This window comes from Hyla sarda, chromosome 11, assembly GCF_029499605.1.
Source record: "Hyla sarda isolate aHylSar1 chromosome 11, aHylSar1.hap1, whole genome shotgun sequence".
Classification (NCBI taxonomy): Eukaryota; Metazoa; Chordata; class Amphibia; order Anura; family Hylidae; genus Hyla; species Hyla sarda.
This window is the reverse complement of record NC_079199.1, coordinates 52,349,360-52,369,558: the sequence shown is the minus strand read 5'-3', so window position 1 is coordinate 52,369,558 and position 20,199 is coordinate 52,349,360. Positions and strand designations below refer to the sequence as shown.

The following is a 20,199-nucleotide window of genomic DNA, read 5'->3' as shown; positions in this document are numbered from 1 at the left end:
GTTTGTGGAGCCTTTGAAATGTTATAATCATTAGAAGTGGTGATTAGAATTCTCCTGGATGTTACTGTATGTAAAGATGATCAGTAAATTGTAGCTTCTCTCCAATTTAAAGGGCTCATTGAAGCTAATGGATACGGCTGGAGGGAGTCACGGTTATTATTTTTACTGGTAATAGGGTGCCATGAAACCAGTAAGATAGCAATGTCTCAATGTATTGTAGGTTGACACATATATGCTAATTACTGTTTTCTATGGTTCATTTCCAAAGCTTACATGCTACACTTTTCACAAAAGAATCCCATGCACTAGTCTTGTATATTTATAGACAGTAGTTGTTTTGGAAAAGATCTTAGAACCAACAATAGAGATGGACATCTCTACCATTAATGAACAAGTTTGCCTTGGCACATCAATGGCATCAGTTTCTATTTTCAGTACAGTGCCACTGTTGTATTTAAACCATGTCTGGCATCTCAATTCAGCCATATTTACTTGAATGAGGATGAGCTTCAGACAGTGGGGTTTTAGGTAGAACTCGATGGACTCTTAATTTTTTTTTTCAAACTTACAAACTATGTTACTATGTAACTTTCAATGCCAGACACAGTCTGATAAATCCCAGTATAGTCATGGAAGATGACAACAATTTTCTCTATTTTTCATCCCGTAACCCCTTAAGGACATAGGGCGTACATGTACGCCCTGACATCCTGGTATTTAAGGACCAAGGGCGTACCTGTACGCCCGTGGAAATTTTGGTCCCTGACGCTCGCCGGGCGAGGACTGGACCGGGATGACTGCTGATTTCTATTAGCAGGTATCCTGTGCCAAAGCCCAGGGGTGTCCTGAGACCCCACCATGTCGGCGATAGTTGCAAATCGCCGTTGAATTCACACCGGTGATTTGCGGTGATTCCTGGTCATATGGGTCACCGGTGACCTGGAAAATAAGGGGGATCAGGGTTGTCCAAGACACCCCCGATCCCCCTGAAGGGATAGGAGTGAGGCAGCAGAGTTGCCACCCCTCCTATCCCTGCTATTGGTTGGTCAGAAGCGACCGACCAATAGCAGATCGGGGGCGGGGGGGGGGGGTTTAAAGTTTGGTTCCCCCGTTCTGACCACGCACAGTAGTCCGGGCAGAACAGGGGAACCGACGATGACTGGTGCCGGAGGTCCACTTACCATCGGAGATCGGCGGCGGGCGGCAGAGGACGGTGATGCGGCTCCCTGGTGTGGCAAAGATGTTGCAAAACTACAACTCCCAGCATGCCCAGACAGCTGTTTTCTGGGAGGCTACAGTTTGGAGATCACTGTGCAGTGGTCTCTAAACTGTGGCCCTTCAGATCTTGCAAAACTACAACTCCCAGCATGCCCAAACAGCAAACAACTGTCTCGGAATGCTGGGAGTTGTAGTGGCATACCTCCAGCTGTTGCATAACTACATCTTACAGTATGCCCTTCGGCGATCAGTACATGCTGGGAGTTGTAGTTTTGCAACAGCTGGAGGCACACTGGTTGGAAAATACTGAGTTAGGTAACAGAACCTAACTGAAGGTTTTCCAACCAGTGTGCCTCCAGCTGTTGCAAAAGTACAACTCCCAGCATGCACGGTCTGTCAGTAGGTTTGTCCCCCCCCATGTAAATGTACAGGGTACATTCACACGGGTGAATTTACAGTGAGTTTCTTCTTCATGTTTGAGCTGCGACAAATTTTCCACCGCAGCGCAAACTCCTAGTGGGAAACTCACCGTAAACCCCCTCTAGTGCGAATGTACCCAAAAAACACTACACTACACTAACACATAATAAAGGGTAAAACAATACATATATACCCCCTTACATTGTACCCCCCCCCCCCCCAATAAAAATGAAAAAGTATCATACGGCAGTTTTTCCAAAACATAGCCTCCAGCTGTTTCAAAACAACAACTCCCAGCATTTCTGGACAGCCACTGACTGTCCAGGCATGCTGGGAGTTTAGCAACAGCTGGATGCACCATGTTTGGGAATCACTGGCATAGAATACCCCTATGTCCACCTCTATGCAATCCCTCATTTAGTCCTCAAATGCGGGAAGACCCCTAGACCCCTCACGAAACGTAACAAGGGGTATAGTGAACACCTTAACAGCCCACAGGTGTTTGACGAATTTTTGTTTTTCACTAAAATGCTGGTGTTACCCTAAATTTTTCATTTTCACAAGGTAAAATAGGAAAAAGCCCCCCAAAATTTGTACCTCCATTTCTTCTGAGTAAGAACATGTGGATGTAAAGTGCTCTGCGGGCGAACTACAATGCTCAGAAGAGAAGGAGCGCCATTGGGCTTTTGGAGAGAAAATTTGTCCGGAATTGAAGGCCACGTGTGTTTACAAAGCCCCCATAGTGCCAGAACAATCGACCCCCCCCACATGTGACCCCATTTTGGAAACTACACCCCTCACCTAATGTAATAAGGGGTGCAGTGAGCATTCATGCCCCACAGGTGTCTGACAGATTTTTGGAACAGTGGTCCATGAAAATGAAAAATAAAATTTTTCATTTGCACAGCCCACTGTTCCAACGTCTGTAAGATGCTACTGTACCCCTTATTAAATTCTGTGAGGGTAGTAGTTTCCAAAATGGTGTCACATGTGGGGGGGGTCCACTGTTCTGGCACCACGGGGGGCTTTGTAAACGCACATGGCCCCCGACTTTTTCCAAACAAATTCTCTCTCCAAAAGCTCAATGGCGCTCCTCCTCTTCTGAGCATTGTAGTGCGCCAGCAGAGGACTTGACGTCCACACCTGGGGTATTTCCATACTCAGAAGAAATGGGGTTACAAATTTTGGGGGGCATTTTCTCCTATTACCCCTTATAAAAATGTAACATTTTTGGAAAAAACAGCATTTTTGTGAAAACATTTTTTTTTCATTTACATATCCATCTTTAACAAAAAGTCATCAAACACATGTGGGGTGTTAAGGCTCACTGTACCCCTTGTTACGTTCCTTGAGGGGTGTAGTTTCCAAAATAGTATGACATGTGTTTTTTTTAGCTGTTCTGGCACCATAGAGGATTCCTAAATGCAATATGCCCGCCGAAAACAATTTTAGCCAAATTTGCTTTCCAAAAGCCTAATGTGACTCCTTCTCTTCTGAGCATTGTAGTTCGCCCACAGAGCATTTTACGTCCTAACATGGGGTATTTCCATACTCAGAAGAAATGGGGTTACAGATTTTGGGGGGCATTTAATCCTAATACCCCTTTATAAAAATTTAAAATTTGTGGAAAAAAATGAATAAAAAAAAAAATAATTTCTTTTTTCATTTACATATCCGACTTTAACAAAAAGTCGTCAAACACCTGTGTTAAGGCTCAACGGACCCCTTGTTACGTGCCTTGAGGGGTTTAGTTTCCAAAATAGTATGCCATGTGTTTTTTTTTTTTTTTTGCTGTTCTGGCACCATAGGGGCTTCCTAAATGCGACATGCCCCCCAAAAACCATTTCAGCAAAATTCACTCTCCAAAATCCCATTGTTGCTCCTTCCCTTCTGACCCCTCTACTGCACCCGCCGAACACTTCACATATACATATGAGGTATTACCTTACTCGAGAGAAATTGGGTTACACATTTTGGGGGGCTTTTTCTCCTATTACCCCTTGTAAAAATTCTAAAACGGGGTCTACAAGAATTTGCGAGTGTAAAAAATGAAGATTTAGAATTTTCTCCTTCACTTTGCTGCTATTCCTTTGAAACCCCTAAAGGGTTCACAAACTTTCTGAATGTCATTTTGAATACTTTGAGGGGTGCAGTTTCTATAATGGGGTCATTTAAGGGGTATTTCTAATATGAAGGCCCTTCAAATCCACTTCAAAATCGATTTAGAAAATTTCGTGAAAAATTAGAAAATTGCTGCTGAACTTTGAAGCCCTCTGATGTCTTCCAAAAGTAAAAACATGTCAACTTTGTGATGCCAACATAAAGTAGACATATTGTATATGTGAATCAATTTATAATTTATCTGGAATGTCTATTTTCCTTATAAGCAGAGAGCTTCAAAGTTAGAAAAATGCAAATTTTTAAATTTCTTCATCAAACTTTTGAATTTTTCACCAAGAAATGATGCAAGTATCGACGAAAATGTACTGTCTTGGAATCAGAATGAAAAGTAAAAGCATCCCAGAGTTATTAATGCTTAATCCCTTAAGGACCGGGGCTTTTTCAGTTTTTTCATTTAAAATTTTTCCTCCTTAACTTTAAAAAATTATAACTCTTTAAAATTTTCACCTAAAATTCTATATGATGGCTTATTTTTTTGCGCCACCAATTCTACTTTGTAATGACATCAGTCATTTTACCCAAAAATCTACGGCGAAATGGGAAAAAAATCATTGTGCGACAAAATTGAAAAAAAAATTCTATTTTGTAACTTTTAGGGGCTTCCGTTTCTACGTAGTACATTTTTCAGTAAAAATGACATGTTATCTTTATTCTCTAGGTCCATACGGTTAAAATGATACCCTACTTGTATAGGTTTTATTTTGTATTACTACTGAAAAAAATCATAAATACATGCAGGAAAATTTATACATTTAAAATTGTCATTTTCTGAGCCCTATAACTTTTTCATTTTTCCATGTTCAGGGGGCTATGAGGGCTCATTTTTTGTCAGTACCATTTTTGCATTGATCGGACTTTTTGATCGCTTTTTATTAATCTTTTCATGATATAAAAAGTGACCAAAAATACTCTATTTTGGACTTTGGAATTTTTTTTTCGCGTACGCCATTGAACGTGCGGTTTAAAAAGCGTTATATTTTTATAATTCGGACATTTCCGCACGTGGTGATACCACATATGTTTATTTTTATTTACACAGTTTTTTTTTTTTATTCTTGGAAATGCCGGGTGATTCAAACTTTTATTAGGGGAAGGGATCATTGAAAGGGTTAGTGATTTTTTTTACACTTTTCTTATTCCATATTATAGCCCATAGGGGGGCTATAACATTGCATGTACTGATCTTTAACAATGATTGATGCATCTCCTTAGGAATGCATCAATCAGTGTATTCGGCGATTGAATGCTCAAGCCTGGATCTCAGGCTTGAATCATTCAATCGGCGATCGGACTTCAGGAAGCAAGGTAAGAGACCTTCCTCCTGAAGTATAGCTGTTCGGGATGCCGCGATTTTACTGTGGCGATCCCAAACAGCTCCCTAAGCTAACCGGCACATTTTACTTTCACTTTTAGCCGCGCGGCTCAGCTTTGAGCGCGCAGCTAAAGGGTTAATAGCGCGCGGTGCCGTGATCGGTGCCGCACGCTATTAGCGGCGGGTCCCGGCTTAACTATGACGCTGGGCCCGCCGTGATACCGTGTAACCCCGCGTTATATCACGGGAGCGGGACCAAGGGCGTAAGTTTACGCCCTTGGTCCTTAAAGGAGTAGTCCAGTGGTGATTCAGTGGTGAGCAACTTATCCCCTATCCTAAGGATAGGGGATAAGTTGCAGATCGCGGGGGGTCCGACCGCTGGGGCCCCCTGCGATCTCCTGTACGGAGCCCCGACAGCCCGCTGGAAGGGGGCGTGTCGACCTCCGCACGAGGCGGCGGCCGACACGCCCCCTCAATACAACTCTATGGCAGAGCCGAAGCGCTGCCTTCGGCAATCTCCGGCTCTGCCATAGAGATGTATTGAGGGGGCGTGTCGCACGCCGCCTTGTGCGGGGGTCGACACCCGCTATCTCGGCGGAGAGCCGGGGCCCCGTACAGAGAGATCGCAGGGGGCCCCAGCGGTCGGACCCCCGCGATCTCAAACTTATCCCCTATCCTTAGGATAGGGGATAAGTTTTTCACCACTGGACTACAGATGTGCAAAAAACGTTCTGGTCCTTACGGTGAAAATGGACTTGGTCCTTAAGGGGTTAAAGAAGATGTTCAGTGCTAAGAAATGTATCCCCTATCCGCAGATCTCCCATACGGGGCCCTGACTTGACCCTGGCTGAGCTGCTGTGTGTGATGTTTTGCACACAGCAGTTCAGCTGGTACAAACACAGCATTCCTGCGTCTGCGCCTCTCCCATAGATATAAATGGCGGGGGCGTTTTTTCGACCAGCTGACGTGCTGGGTATCAAACCCACTCTAGCAGAGCAGAGCTGGGGCCCCATACAGAAGATGCAGGGGATCCCAGCAGTTGGAACCCTGTCGATCAGACATTTATCAGCTATCCTGCCAGGATAGGGGATACATTTCACTGGACATCTTAAAGTGGAGTGTATTTCTAAATCTCTTAAAGGAGAAACTCTTTCTAAATGCAGCCTGCAGAGTGATCAGCTGATCACCCCGACATCCTTTGGCAAACTGCTGATTTTGCCAGAGATGGCTGCAGCCAACCAGACACTTCCATGGGGACTGTTCAGATAAAATGTCTGTCTATGTAATATAAGTATAGCTTAAGTCTGCAAGAACAGGAGCCGCTGGAAGAGACTGGCTCTGTGTTCTGGCTCATAGAGCGAGGTCGTGTGTGGTGGACCACCTCTATGATATCAACATGTCCTAACAGTGCATATAGACAGAAGTTTCTTTATGAGAAAACTCCTTTAATACAAGATAGCTATTGGGGGTGCAGACATAGTAGGGGACTCAAAGCCCTGTCTGCCACAAATGGAGGGGCCCAGTTACAAATTTAGCACCAGAGATCACAGGCTATAAGTTATGCCTCTGGAAAAAAGTCATAAAGTAAGTAACAACTGCTAATACTGTAATTGAAACACATGCTAATACTGGCCATACACTGTATGAATAAAAAGATATATCATTAAGAAAAAACAAACATCAAGACAAGAACCCCTAACAAAAGGTTTGACACATGAAGAAGCCAAGGCTGAAAGGCTGGTACAAATTATTAGATTCAATGAGGACGATCACTTCATGTCTGTACAGAATATTGTTGGATGGTGTTTGGAAATGACATCATTAACCTCAATATATGTCTCCCAGATATGTAAAGTGACTCATTGTATAAAATCAGTATGCATGATTCTGGGAAATAGTTTCTAGTTCTTTTGTGTCGTATGGAATCTAAGCACATATATGAAAATCCTTTTCAATAAACAGTGGGGGGTTATACACTGGACAAAGACATTGAAATAAGAATAACAATCACAAAAAATCTTCTGAGGGTTCTTACACTTAATCATAGCTCAAGACGAAGGATCTCTCATTGAAAACCATGTCCCTTGGTTATAGCAATTTGTTGGGTTCATGGATCCATCTCTGATTATGTCTGCAGATTATCTTAGAGTGTATAGGATAAACTTCACTTTATGGCTGTTTTGCAGCACCTGAAGTAGCTTCATAGTTGAAGATATAGGAATGCATTAAATGACCCATGACCAGTGCATTCCTAGTGGAAGGTAGCAATGAGTTTAAAGTTATGTGCTACAAATGAATTTACTTTGGTCCCATTGACTTCTCTTGGTATACCTTGTGTGGACTAGATTAAAAAAGTTGTAGGAAGGTAAACCTCTTTTCCTAGTATGGATTAAAAAGATAGCTACCTAGTTGTCAACATTTTTTGTTATTAAAGGAGTAGTCCGGCGCGCATTTTTCTCATTTTATCCCGTCCGGGCTGCAAAATAAAAGAAAACAAACTTTCTCTTACTTGCCAACGAGCCCCGCAGAGCTCCGGTACACTCCGGTACAGGTGTTCGGTCCCCGGGCTGTATTCTTCTTACTTCCTGTTAGCCCGGCACATCACACGGAGCTTCAGCCTATCACCAGCCGAGGCAGGACATCGCTGCGGCCGGTGATAGGCTGAAGCTCCGTGTGACGTGCCGGGCTAACAGGAAGTATGAAGAATACAGCCCGGAGGCCGAACACCTTTACCGGAGTGTACCGGAGCTCCGGGGGCTCGTTGGCAGGTAAGAGAAAGTTTGTTTTCTTTTATTTTGCAGCCCGGACGGGATAACATGAGAAAAGTGCGCGCCGGACTACTCCTTTAATGCAGGAAAAATGCACTTTCCATCGTCCCTATAATACATTTTAAATAGTGACCAAGTACCATTTTGTTTGATACATTGAGTGTTTGGGGGAATTAGGCTTTAACAAAAGGTGAGTAAATAAAAGCCATGTACAGTCATTTTTTAGCAGACCCATACTCCATGAGGAAATTCTGACCAGCTACAAAGGGAGTCTCTCACTCTGGAGGACCCAACGCATCTATTTGTTACATCGACTAACTTTTGATTTCCAAGTGCCAGTTTTTTTTCCTGTGGGGGCGCTGCAGCAATATTGAACACTTGTTTACAGATTACAGATTGCTTACATCTGATTGCACAGATGTGTGATCAGCTTATTGTTACAAGACCCTGATAACAGAAAATGATTTCCTAAAGTGGAAACCTACTGTCATTTAAAAAACAACTTTTCATATGTTATAGATACATGTCTAAGGTTTGATCGGTCAGGATCTGGGTGCTGAAACTTCCACCAATTGCTAGAACTAACAGGAAGAACAGCTCAGCTGAGTTCCTTCTCTCCACACTGGCAGTAGTACAGCAAAAGAGACATTACGATGGCGCTACTGGTTCCAATAATGGAGATGACAAACAGTAGCCAGAGATGTAAGTAGTACAAAACACTTGAAGGTTTATTCATCTGTTTTTTATGTACTATTGAATAAACCTTCCGGCTTCTGTAACCCCAATTGTGGGTTGATATGCAAGTTTTTACTTGCTGCAAGGTGAGCAGCCACTACCTAGGGGTCGAACAGGCCCCGCCCTTTCTCTACCTCTAACTATCTCTACGGCATCACATGAGGCACCCCCTCCGGTTGTTTTTTCCTCACTTACAGTTTCTCTCCACACTTTCTGGGTTCTATAGAAAGTCTGTGGAACCCATCTCCTGCTGTGAGTAGAGAGAAGTGCTTAGCCAAGTGCTTCTAACTGGCTAACCGATTGCTGGGGGTCTCAGCATCCAGACCCTGACCAATCAAAACCTTTGACATGTCTCTATGACTGCCAATTTAATGTGTTATTGTAATTAAGAAAAACTTTTGACATCTGTCAGATGACATCTGTCAGACTTTTTATATGTTGTTACTGATGAAAATTAAAGACCTTTTGTAACTGTTTTTAATATTTACTAAAGAAAACGGCCCCTGAAAATTCCACCCATACTTACTGGGACACTAACCAATTCCTGCAGCAGTATCAGGCTTGTCCATGGGTCATGGACAAGAGATGAGTCATGCACAAGGCTGCATGTGCAGGTGCACAAATCACCTCCCACCACCACATGCCCCCTTCCTCTTAGAGGATTTCTAACACTGTGAGCTAATGAAAAGAGGTATTTTTTTAAATAATAAATATAGGAAATAAACGCATAAAACGTAGATGTACATGGTCAGGATTAGGTACTGAGTAATGTGGTGACCCACGGGTGTATGGCGGGACCACAGGTGTAGCGGTGTGAGTGGTGGGATCAGAAGGTATTAACCCCGGGTGGAAGATGTTGTTAACCCCTAGTGTTGGTGACGCCAGTGTGGTTTTAGGGTTCTGGAACACCACACACCTGGTTCCTCCGCTATCCCAGTTGCTAGTAGTTAAATGAGTCCACAACCAGTTATATAGTGGGGGGCTGGACTAAAGCCCATTGGTCAAGCTGCAGGTCATAGGTTAAGCTGGTGCTCTCTGGGAGAACATGTGACAACAAATCATGTGACTGCATAACATAACATGTGACAGACTTACACAGGTCCTTGAGACCTCCCACAGTTCCTTTGTACTACCTGTACATAAGAATACGGTCTAGGCATTAAAGTGATATACACAACATTCTGGAAATAACAGGGGAGACCTTGCAGGGGAGTTCCCAGGTCACTGAGGGTCTCAACCTGACAGGGCCTAAGGGTAGTACAGGACCATGTCCTGTACTGGGACATCACAGTAACACAATATAATTTCTTTTGTGTGGGATCTGACAGGTATGCTTTAAAGGGGTACTCCGCTGCCCTAGCGTTCAGAACATTTTGTTCCGAATGCTTGGAGCAGGTGGCGGGGGTCGTGATGGCATGCCCACACCCCCTCGTGACGTCACTCCACACCCCCTCAATGCAAGTCCCCTCAATGCGGGACCCCTGCAATCAGATATCTTATCCCCTATCCTTTGGAAAGGGGATAAAATGTCTAGGGGCGGAGTACCCCTTTAAGTCTCTGTGGTAGCCCAGTACAGGAGTTATGCCCCTGTACCCTTGCTGCCCTGTCAGGCAGCCTCCTTGCAGTGTCCCCTGGGCCCCCTACATCTGTCCCCTTATGTTTATATATTTTCTGCCATGTGATATACCGTAAAATGTATATAAAAGTGTTATTGCTTTAAGAAATGTTATGTGATCAACAGTTGTCATGTGAGTTGTCATGTGAGTGTAACCCAGTGAGGTATCAGTGGCCATGTGACCTAAGGGTGACCTATGGGACCCCTCCTAGTCTCCCACATATAAGCCCTGGGTGGAGCTAGCTTGCTCTCTTATGCTCTTGAGTTCCAGTTAAGTCTTTGCTGAGGTTCAGTGCAGTCAAGTCCTAGAGTAGGTCTGGAGTCCATAGGAGGCCTCAAGTCTGTCCTGGCGCCACAAGCCTTCAAGTCTACAAGTAAGCTACGGTCACAGCTTAGTCTCAAGTCAAGTCAGTCACAGTCATCTATTGTCAAGTCAGAGTGGCCTGCACTAAAATTATCCAAATCTACTGCAAGTCCCAGCAAGCCCTTAAAGGGGTACTCCCCTGGAAAAAAAATGGTGTAAATTAACTGGTGCCAGAAAGTAAAAAATATTTGTATACTACTTCTATTAAAAAAATATTAATCGTTCCAGTACTTATCAGCTGCTGTTATGATCCATTTGAAATTTGAATTTCCTTTCTGCCCGACCACAGTGCTCTCTGCTGACACCTGTGTCCATTTTAGGAACTGTCCAGAGCAGTAGAGGTTTTCTTTGGGGATTTGCTCCTACTCTGGACAGTTCCTAAAATGGACAGAGGTGTCAGCAGAGAGCACTGTGGTCAGTGTTGTCAAGTAATTTACAAATCTGTTTAACTTTCTGGCACCAGTTGATTTAAACAAACATGTTTTCCAACGGAGTATCCCTTTAAGGTCTTTGAAGTCACTGGTCACCTCCGTGGGCCTAGCCAAGCTGTATAGACTGTTACATCGTTGTTCTGTAACTTGGTGTCGGAGTCCTTATTTGCCCCCTGTGCCAAGCCCAGGATCCATTGGTATTCCTTCGGGTGGTGTAGAGGATAAACCACGCCCTAGTGTCACGAACACAAGGGGTTTATGCCATCTGCCTCTAGGGTAATTCCATCTGCCTCATCACACCCTCACCACATCTTGTAAGACATACACAGTAACCTACATACGTTGAGAATGGCTATTTGGTTTCTTTCAACCACTGTTATTACCACTTTCTTGGTGGGCCTTGGTGGGCTCATCTTATTACTTCCTTCCATGCAGGCTTAACACATTTTCTCCCCCATAACCCAGGATCCTCATAAGACAAGTCTGTGAGAAATCACAAGTTTACCATCCACCAACACTGTAAAACAGTTTTTAATAGTTCAGGTTTTCGCTTTCATGGTTGTTGAGTTATGGCTCCAAGACACAGTGCAACATGCTTCACACCCTTCTGCTGGCCAGGTGTTTTGTCACATCGTGTTGTACGGGTCACAAAGTAATCGCTGTCACACAGCTGGTCCACAAGCAGCACAAGGAGTATAGTTACAACAATATAACCCGGCTTTGTAAAAATGGTTCAGTGGTTTAAATGCTCTCCTGCAAATAGCCAATCAAAATTCCTGCCTGGGAGAGAGAATTCTTGCTTTGGAATATTTAAGCTGACCTGTAAAATCCTTTTTACGCCCAGCGTAGAGTTCAAAGGGACCCAACCGAAATATTTACATGTGGATTCAAAAGCATATAAATCCATCAGTGTACCTCCTTGCTATTAATGTACAGCATGGCTTTTAATGGTTTTAATGGAATGCATGGCCTGTGACAGCAGAGCGTGAAGCCTGGGCGTAGACAGATACTTTTTCCAACATAGGGAGGACTTAGTCCTATGGACATTGTGTCCTATGAACATTATTATTATTATTATTTTTGTATTTAGCAATTTTGCTTCAGTATTGGGATGCTACAGGCTTCTACATAATGTACAGCAGTAATCCAAGACTGGTATTTCTCTAACTACAATGGGAGTCATATACTATATAAAGTGAATACAGAGCATATATATGGTGTTTGTACGTTACAATCTGAAAGACCATGTTAAGCTTAGCACAAAGAATTACGAGTGGTCCATAAAATCAACTTTTTTCTCATGGTTTTCATATCATAGTTTTACAAAAGCTGGAGATGGCTACTGTGTAGGATATATATGCTTTATAAAGATTAAAGGGGTTATCCAGGGAAATAACTTCTTCCAACTGGCTCCAGAAAGTTAAACAGATTTGTAAATTACTTCTATTAAAAAATCTTAATCCTGAGAAATTGAGTTGTTCTTTTCTGTCTAAGTGCTCTCTGATGACACGTGTCTCAGGAACTGTCCAGAGTAGAAGCAAATCCCCATAGCAAACCTCTTCTACTCTGTGCAGTTCCCGGACTGTTGAGACCCAATTAGCTCCTAGCAGGCTATAACTCCCCCTCCCCCTTACTACAATAAATAATTAAATAATAACTGACACAACAATTTAACTTTTCCGTGGGTGGGAATGGGCCACAGCTTTATTTATAAAATTACTTATATAAATAACAATTTAACTGTAACAAAGACACCGATTGGCTTCTTACCAACCCGAGAGGTGCTGCCACACCGTCCTGTGTGGAGGTCTACCCCGGGTTGACCCCGCTTTCACTGTCTTCTTACCGTCAAGCTGTGACTTACAAGAAACAGAGATACAAAAAAGGGAGGGAGGGAGGGCAAAACTCCGGGTCCTGGGCAGATTGAGGGGGGAAGGGAGGCACCACAGCTATAAATACCCAGGGGAGGGCCCCTAAAAGCCCGGGAAACTATTAAACCCCTTATTGGTGCACTCCTTCCCCCCACCCATAGGACATACCACTATAGCCACTAGCAAGTTTTACAGGCGGGGGAGGGGGCTAAAAACCTTGCCTGTATATTTCTTAACCCCTTACTGCTCACCAGTCAGGGAGCAAGCTAGTTATGCACAGCTTGCCCCTCCAAGACCAGCAGAGATGTTAGCAGAGAGCATTGTTGCCAGACAGAAAAGAACAACTCAACTTCAGCAGCTGATAATTATTGGAAGGATTAAGATTTTTTAATAGAAGTAATTAGCAAATCTGTTTATCTTTCTGAAGGCAGTTGATATGTCCAGAAAAGTTTTTTCCTGGAATACCCCTTTAAGCTTCCGTATAGTGAGATGTTATCATTTGCTGTGGATACATTCTTTAGCTTTTGTGATTTCACTTGACCTTCTTGCAGCTTACAGTGTTATATTGACTTTGTGTAATGACTTTGGGTCATGGTTTAGGGCCATCATTGTAACTGTAATTTATTATGGTATCTTATGAGTCTAAAGCTGAATTTTCTAAATAGGGACCCTTAGAATTTAGGAAGGGATTTTCCAGAACACTTCTTCTCTGACCTGTGGCTATCCAGCTGTTATAAAACTACAGTTTCACCATGCTCTAGAAGCCCCCATGTTCTGGGAGTTAATGTTTTGCAACAGCTTAGGAGACACAGTTTGTGGAACACTGTCCTACAATATAGCACTAAAATTTGTCAGTTTTCAGCAGCGATGGGATTATTCAAAATTTTCGTAAGCAGGTCCCCCCACTAATAACCTCCCAACAGCACATTGGCCTCTCTACAGGCACCTGGAAAACGGGGGTCCCAGTGGTAAAATGACCCCCGATCTTAAAGATGGGGGTCCCAAGTATTCTACTGCATTCAATGTCTATGGGACTGCTGAAGATAATACAGAGCATGGCTTTGTGCAGGATTATTGCTGCCTCTGTCCCACAAGTTGTTTTTGCGGTAATACCCTTGTGTTCATTGACTAGCTGGAGGTTATGTCAATATGGCTTGGCTACAACTGTGAGTGTCAAAGGTTTCTCTATCCCAATGAGTGTGATTGTTAGTAGTGTGTCAAGCTAGACACTATTATAGCAGATGGAAGAACAGGTGGAAAGGACAAAAGCATGAATGGAACTTCCCCTGGATAAGCTATGTCCCCGAAATAATGTAGCAACAGTATGCCAGGTTCTTCACATACAACGCTAAAGTCTTTATGTATGAACTATTTTTAGCAATTTGTGTTTTTTTTCAATTTTTTCCCCAAGCTCATTAATTTTATCTACTTCTTACAGAATGCCCAATTTTCTGCTTTAATTTTCGACAAGCTCCAAGTGCCTGACTATCTGCAGAAAAGCAGGAATGAAGGAGAGAGTCGCTGTGACGTCTGCGCAACTCACCTGAATCAGCTAAAACAAGAAGCCGTACAGATGATTCAAACCATCAACCAAGCCGGTTGTCCGGATATTCTTGATCGTCCCCAAACTTCAGTGCCTGTGGCTACCGTCATTCCCAGGCTCTCGTCCCAGAATGTGGTCACGGTCTCCTCGCCGAAGGAATTGCTGATGATTGCAGGGCAGGTGGGTAGACAGTCTGGGAAATCTACAAATATATTTTCGGGGACTGAGCGAAGGAAAGGACTTGGATGGCCTCACGGGCAGGGAAGTTTTCCAAGTTCAAGTGTTCAAGTGACAGTGGGTTCCAGCGGCATTGGTGGGGCATTGAGTTCAGTGACCATACAAGCGCAACAATATCTAGAGGGAATGTGGAGCATATCAAGGGTGAATAGTTTCCTTCCTCCTGCTAGCCAAGTGAGTATACACAATACAACTCTATGTGTAGTGATGTCATCTGTGTCCTTGTCCGTCAATTAACCCTTGAATTTCAGCAATTATAGTTACATCCTTACTAAGTAAGTTTACAATTTGTAGCTAAAGAATAACAGTGTAGTTGTGGAATATAACAGAAGTATAATAAGACACTATAAAGTGAACTGATAACATTTTATATCAAGCTTCACAATTGTTTTATTTTATTTTTTAACTTTTCCACAAAGGAGAAGAATTTTACAGTTTGGTTATGTATTTGGCATCCTTGAAGTTAGACATAGGATTGTCTAAATTATCCAGTAGTTGATGCATGTCCAACCTACATAGGATTAACGGGGAAGAGTGTTAAAGAAAAGTCTGAACATGAGCATAGATGACAAAGTAGGAGAGGATTTAGTCCCATAGGGGTCAAGAAGAAGGGGAAAGGGGATTGTAGTAGACAGGAAGGGAAGGGTTGGCCCATCAGGCACGACAGGACTATTTGCAGCTATCAGTCAATAAATGGTTGTGTGTAGGAAATCCAGGTTGATATAATACTTTGAAAGTCTACTTTGAAGTCTGTCTTAATGAATAAGGTACAGAGGGGGTATTTGGAGTCTTACAAGCCATGAAGTACTTCCTTGGGAAAAAGAGTATGCAAAATATCTCTCTACACAAGAGAAAAGCGGATACACCATGACATTATGCACACCCAAAACATAAGTATTGTAGTAAGTCAGTCTTTACTAGCCAAAGAAAATAAATATACAAAAGACATACAGAAAAGTAAAAAAAAAATGCTCTATATTGAACATCATACTACAGGACATGGGATATTAAAGGGGTACTCCGGTGGAATCTTTTTTTTTTTTTTTTTTAAATGAACTGGTGCCAGAAAGTTAAACAGAAAATTGTAAATGACTTCTATTAAAAAATCTTAAAGGGGTATTCCAGGCAAAACCTTTTTTTTTTATATATATATATATATCAACTGGCTCCGGAAAGTTAAACAGATTTGTAAATTACTTCTATTAAAAAATCTTAATCCTTCCAATAGTTATTAGCTTCTGAAGTTTTCTGTCTAACTGCTCAATGATGATGTCACGTCCCGGGAGCTGTGCATGATGGGAAAATATCCCCATAGGAGCTGCACAGCTCCTGGGACGTGAGTCATCAGAGAGCAGTTAGACAGAAAACAACTCAACTTCAGAAGCTAATAACTATTGGAAGGATTAAGATTTTTTAATAGAAGTAATTCACAAATCTGTTTAACTTTCCGGAGCCAGTATATAAAAAAAAGTTTTGGCCTGGAAAACCCCTTTAATCCTTTTAGTAGTTTTTAGCAGCTGTATGCTACAGAGAAAATTCTTTACTTTTTTTATTTCTTTTTTGTGTTGTCCACAGTGCTCTGTGCTGACACCTCTGTCCGTGTCAGGAACTGTCCAGAGTAGCATAGGTTAGCTATGGGGATTTTCTCCTGCTCTGGACAGTTCCTGATATGGGCATCAGGTGTCAGCAGAGAGCATTGTGGACAACACAAAAAAGAAATTCAAAAAATAAAGATTTTCCTCTGTAGCAGACAGGTGCTAAAAAGTACTGAAAGGATTAAGATTTTTTAATAGAAGTCAGTTACAAATCTGTATAACTTTCTGGCACCAGTTCTTTAAAAAAAAAAAAAAAAAAAAGTTTGCCACCGGAGTACCCCTTTAACTCATCTGTATACTACTATTTAAGACACTGGGAGTTTGCATCCTATTATCCCTGAGGAAGTTGTCCAGAAGCAACAAAACACGTGAAGCTCACATGTTTCTATTACCAGCATTACCAATCTGTCACTGTCTGACCCTCCACCTGGTATCTTGCACATTGCTTTGCATATTTCGTATCCATGGTTGTTATTCTTGTTGTATGTGAGCCAGTTTTGCTGCATATATATATATATATATATATATATATATATATATATAAGCAAAAAATTAGAGCAGCTCAACCCAAAAAAATAAGAAAGTGCCGGGTGCCAGCAGGTCGTTGTCCCAGGTAACGGGTCAATTGTAGATACCAAACAAGAAAAAATCTGCAGCACTCCAGGATGCGGTGAAAAAAAAGGTGGATTTATTAGCCTAATGGCACAGCAATGTTTCGGCTGCAGCCGAAACGTTGCTATGCCGTTAGGCTAATAAATCCACCTTTTTTTCACCGCATCCTGGAGTGTTGCAGATTTTTTCTTGTTTGGTGTATATATATATATATATATATATATATTTTTTTTTTTTACTATTATGTACCTTTGATGCACAATGGCACTTTATTGTACACTCTTTACAGTCTACCAGGTATGAATTACAGTTAGGGTCTTAGATGGATTGTGTATTGTACCTACATTCCTTCACATGTGCCTGCTAAGGGTGTGCTTTGTTGTCCCCCCATGTCCCCTAAGATGATGCTCAATTGCATTGTTTTATACTTTTGTATGTTTTCTGCGTATTTGTGGCTAATAAAGACTGACGTTCTACAATACTTATGTTATTGGATGTGCATAATGTCATAGTGTATCTGCTTTTTCTCTTTTGTACATGGTTTTTCTAAATACGCTGTTTGCACCCCTAGAGTATTATATTACTATTTGTTGAACCCCCTTTTCTTCTTACGCATGTTATCCAAAATTGGCTGTACTTTGCCACCTACTAGAAGCAGCTTTCCCCTTCACATCAATGTTTGACCCATAAAGTGCTGAACTTCTCGATCACCATATACCACCATCTCTTCCAAAAAAAGGAAAGTTTATACTCTTCTAAATTCTAATCATGGGCAATCATATATTTTACTGACAGGAAATCAAAAGAAATAAACATTTGTGATAAGTTTTTGTATAACTGTGATACATCTATGAAAAATGGTCTCCCAAAGGTCTATGACCTATTAAAGAATATAAGTCTTGATTCACAGCCTCTTTACCAGGGGTCAAGTCCTGGGAACTGAGTTCCTGCACTTTTTCCACAGCAGGAACACCATTCCCGTCAGCAGTTCCCTCACTTTTTTTTTCCAGGACTTTTACCCCTGCTCTTTACCCTTGGACAGAAGACCTATGACCAGGTGTATTTTATGCAAATCCATTGAAAAGGACATTTCTGACACCTTTTGTTTTCGGACATTCCAATGTTGTTGTCATAAAAAAATGTTGGTATGAATCTTGCAGATGTTCCCCCTTTTTTTTTTTTTTACAACCTTTTCTTTTTCCAAAAGATAAAATTGAGAAACACGTAAAGTAGGCATGAACATTTTAGCAGAGCTGAAATAAGTAATGTGAAAGGTTCCCTATCTTAATTGGATGACCGGAGGAAGTCTGCAAGAATGGAAATTAAAAAAGGAAAATTGGATACAGGAAGGCTGAGGCACAGAATTATATTTCCTAAATACTATTTGCTCTGCACATATAACCTACCCTTACTATTTCTTAATGCAAAATGTGCTTTTTTTTTATTTTGATTTTTTTTACAAGAAAGCTAAATAAATTGCTTTTCTAATTTGTAAGAACAGATTTTTGAGGAATGCCATGTGGCCTCTGGATTATGCAGACATATAGAGCACACAATAAATGTAGTTTTAAGTCAAGGAAAGCATGGAAATAAATGGACTATATTGAAAACTAATGACTTACTACTCTTCGGCGTGTGGCTTGTAGATGCATGGAATGACTTAATTCAGCCACTGTGGGATATAAAAAAAGACATCAATGTGAAATAGAGAACAATTTAGTTCTGGCTTTTATTTTGCTGTCGACTTTAACAAAATAATAATGAAAATATAATGTCGGTGCAAGTGCGGGAGCAAACACGTAGTTCTCAAATTGAGAAATGTGGAGCTGTGAGGAGTGTACGAGATTTAAGAAAAAAATAAAATAAACATAAGGGGAATTTATTAAGACCATAGTTTCATACACTGGCTCTGGAGCAAGATGTGCCAAATTGATTAAAAGGCACAGGCTTCCTAATAATTGTGCAGCATCTGTGACTATTTGGGTGCCACAAGCAGACATCTACACCAGCTACTGTCTAGAATAGATTTCCACTGTAATTTATGCCTATTTCTGATATAAATGATAGTAATTATAGTAGTATAGTCAGGGGTCAAGTCCTGGGGGAAAAAGTGTGGGAACTCACCCTAGATTTCCACTTAAAGGGGTACTAGACATCTTATACCCTATCCAAAGGATAGGGGATAAGATGTCTGATCCCGGGGCTCCCGCCGCTGGGGACCCCCACGTCTCCCTGCTGCTCCCGGCGTTCGTTTAGAGCGTTGGGTGCAGCGACAGAGGCTCATGACTCACCGTCACGGTCCCTCAATGCAAGTCTATGGGAGGGGGCGTGATGGCCGTCATGCCCCCTCCCATAGACTTGCATTGAGGGGGCATTACTGTGATGTCATGAGCCTCTGCACTGCATCACCAGTCATCCAGCACGGAGCGAAGTTCGCTCTGTGCACCAGATGTCTGGGGTGCCGCAGCCGAGACCCCCGAGATCAGACATATTATCCCCTAACCTTTGGATAGGGGATAACATGTCTAGCGGCAGAGTGACCCTTTAAGGGTTGGTCCTGCAGGACTCCTGCTAATGGGAACTGCGTTCCTGCTGTGAAAAAAGGGCAGGAACTCCATTCCCATGAGTTCCTGCAGGACTTGAGCCCTGAGTATAGTATAGTAGACCATACCCTCATCTTGCAAAGCCCCACCCAGTTTTTCACCGCTCCACCGATGTCGCTGTGGTAGTCCCTACTATTCCTACAATGATTATGTAATGTTCCCCCTTAGGAAGTGTGTCATAAGGATGTGTGGAGACTTATAGGCCATTTATGCTCCACTGGGAATTCTGGGAAGAAAGAATGTGTAAAGCAGCTCTCACACTACTTTTTTCAAGTGTTTTTTCTTAAAAAGTCAATGGCCCATATTTATCAATCAGCCTGAAACCCTAATTGTCAGGTTTTTGCCACAGCAACCAATCACAGCTCAACTTTTACTTTACAAGAGCTTGTTAAGATATGAAGTTGAGCTGTAATTGGTTTCAGGCTGATTGATAAATCAGGGCCAGTGTTTTACTCCAACTAGAAGTCTTGGAAACTGACTGTGGATATTTGCCAAAACAGAGATCTCTCTGGATGGAGAGAATACCCGTCTGCAGACAGCTGTTTAGAGGTGATTGGCATTGCCCCTCTTCAGTACAGAACAGGGTATTGGCTGGCTAGTAAGAGGCCTGCTGTTGTGAGACTAAAAGGGGGATGTTGGAGCATCATACTGACGTGTGGAAACTTATAGAACATTTACACTGCCCGGCAATTCT

At 42.2% G+C, this 20,199-nt stretch overlaps 1 protein-coding gene across 7 annotated transcripts in view; it reads left to right on the top strand.

Annotated features, from left to right (window-relative positions):
• KIF26A (kinesin family member 26A) overlaps positions 1 to 20,199 on the top strand; it is a 197,033-nt gene that overhangs the window by 84,404 nt on the left and 92,430 nt on the right. For 6 of the 7 annotated variants that reach the window (XM_056545559.1, XM_056545566.1, XM_056545560.1 and 3 more), the window contains exon 3: positions 14,354 to 14,869. In XM_056545559.1, the coding sequence (XP_056401534.1) occupies positions 14,354 to 14,869 (516 nt within the window). The remainder of the gene's footprint in view (positions 1 to 14,353; positions 14,870 to 20,199) is intronic. The other variant, XM_056545564.1, reaches the window with a different exon arrangement.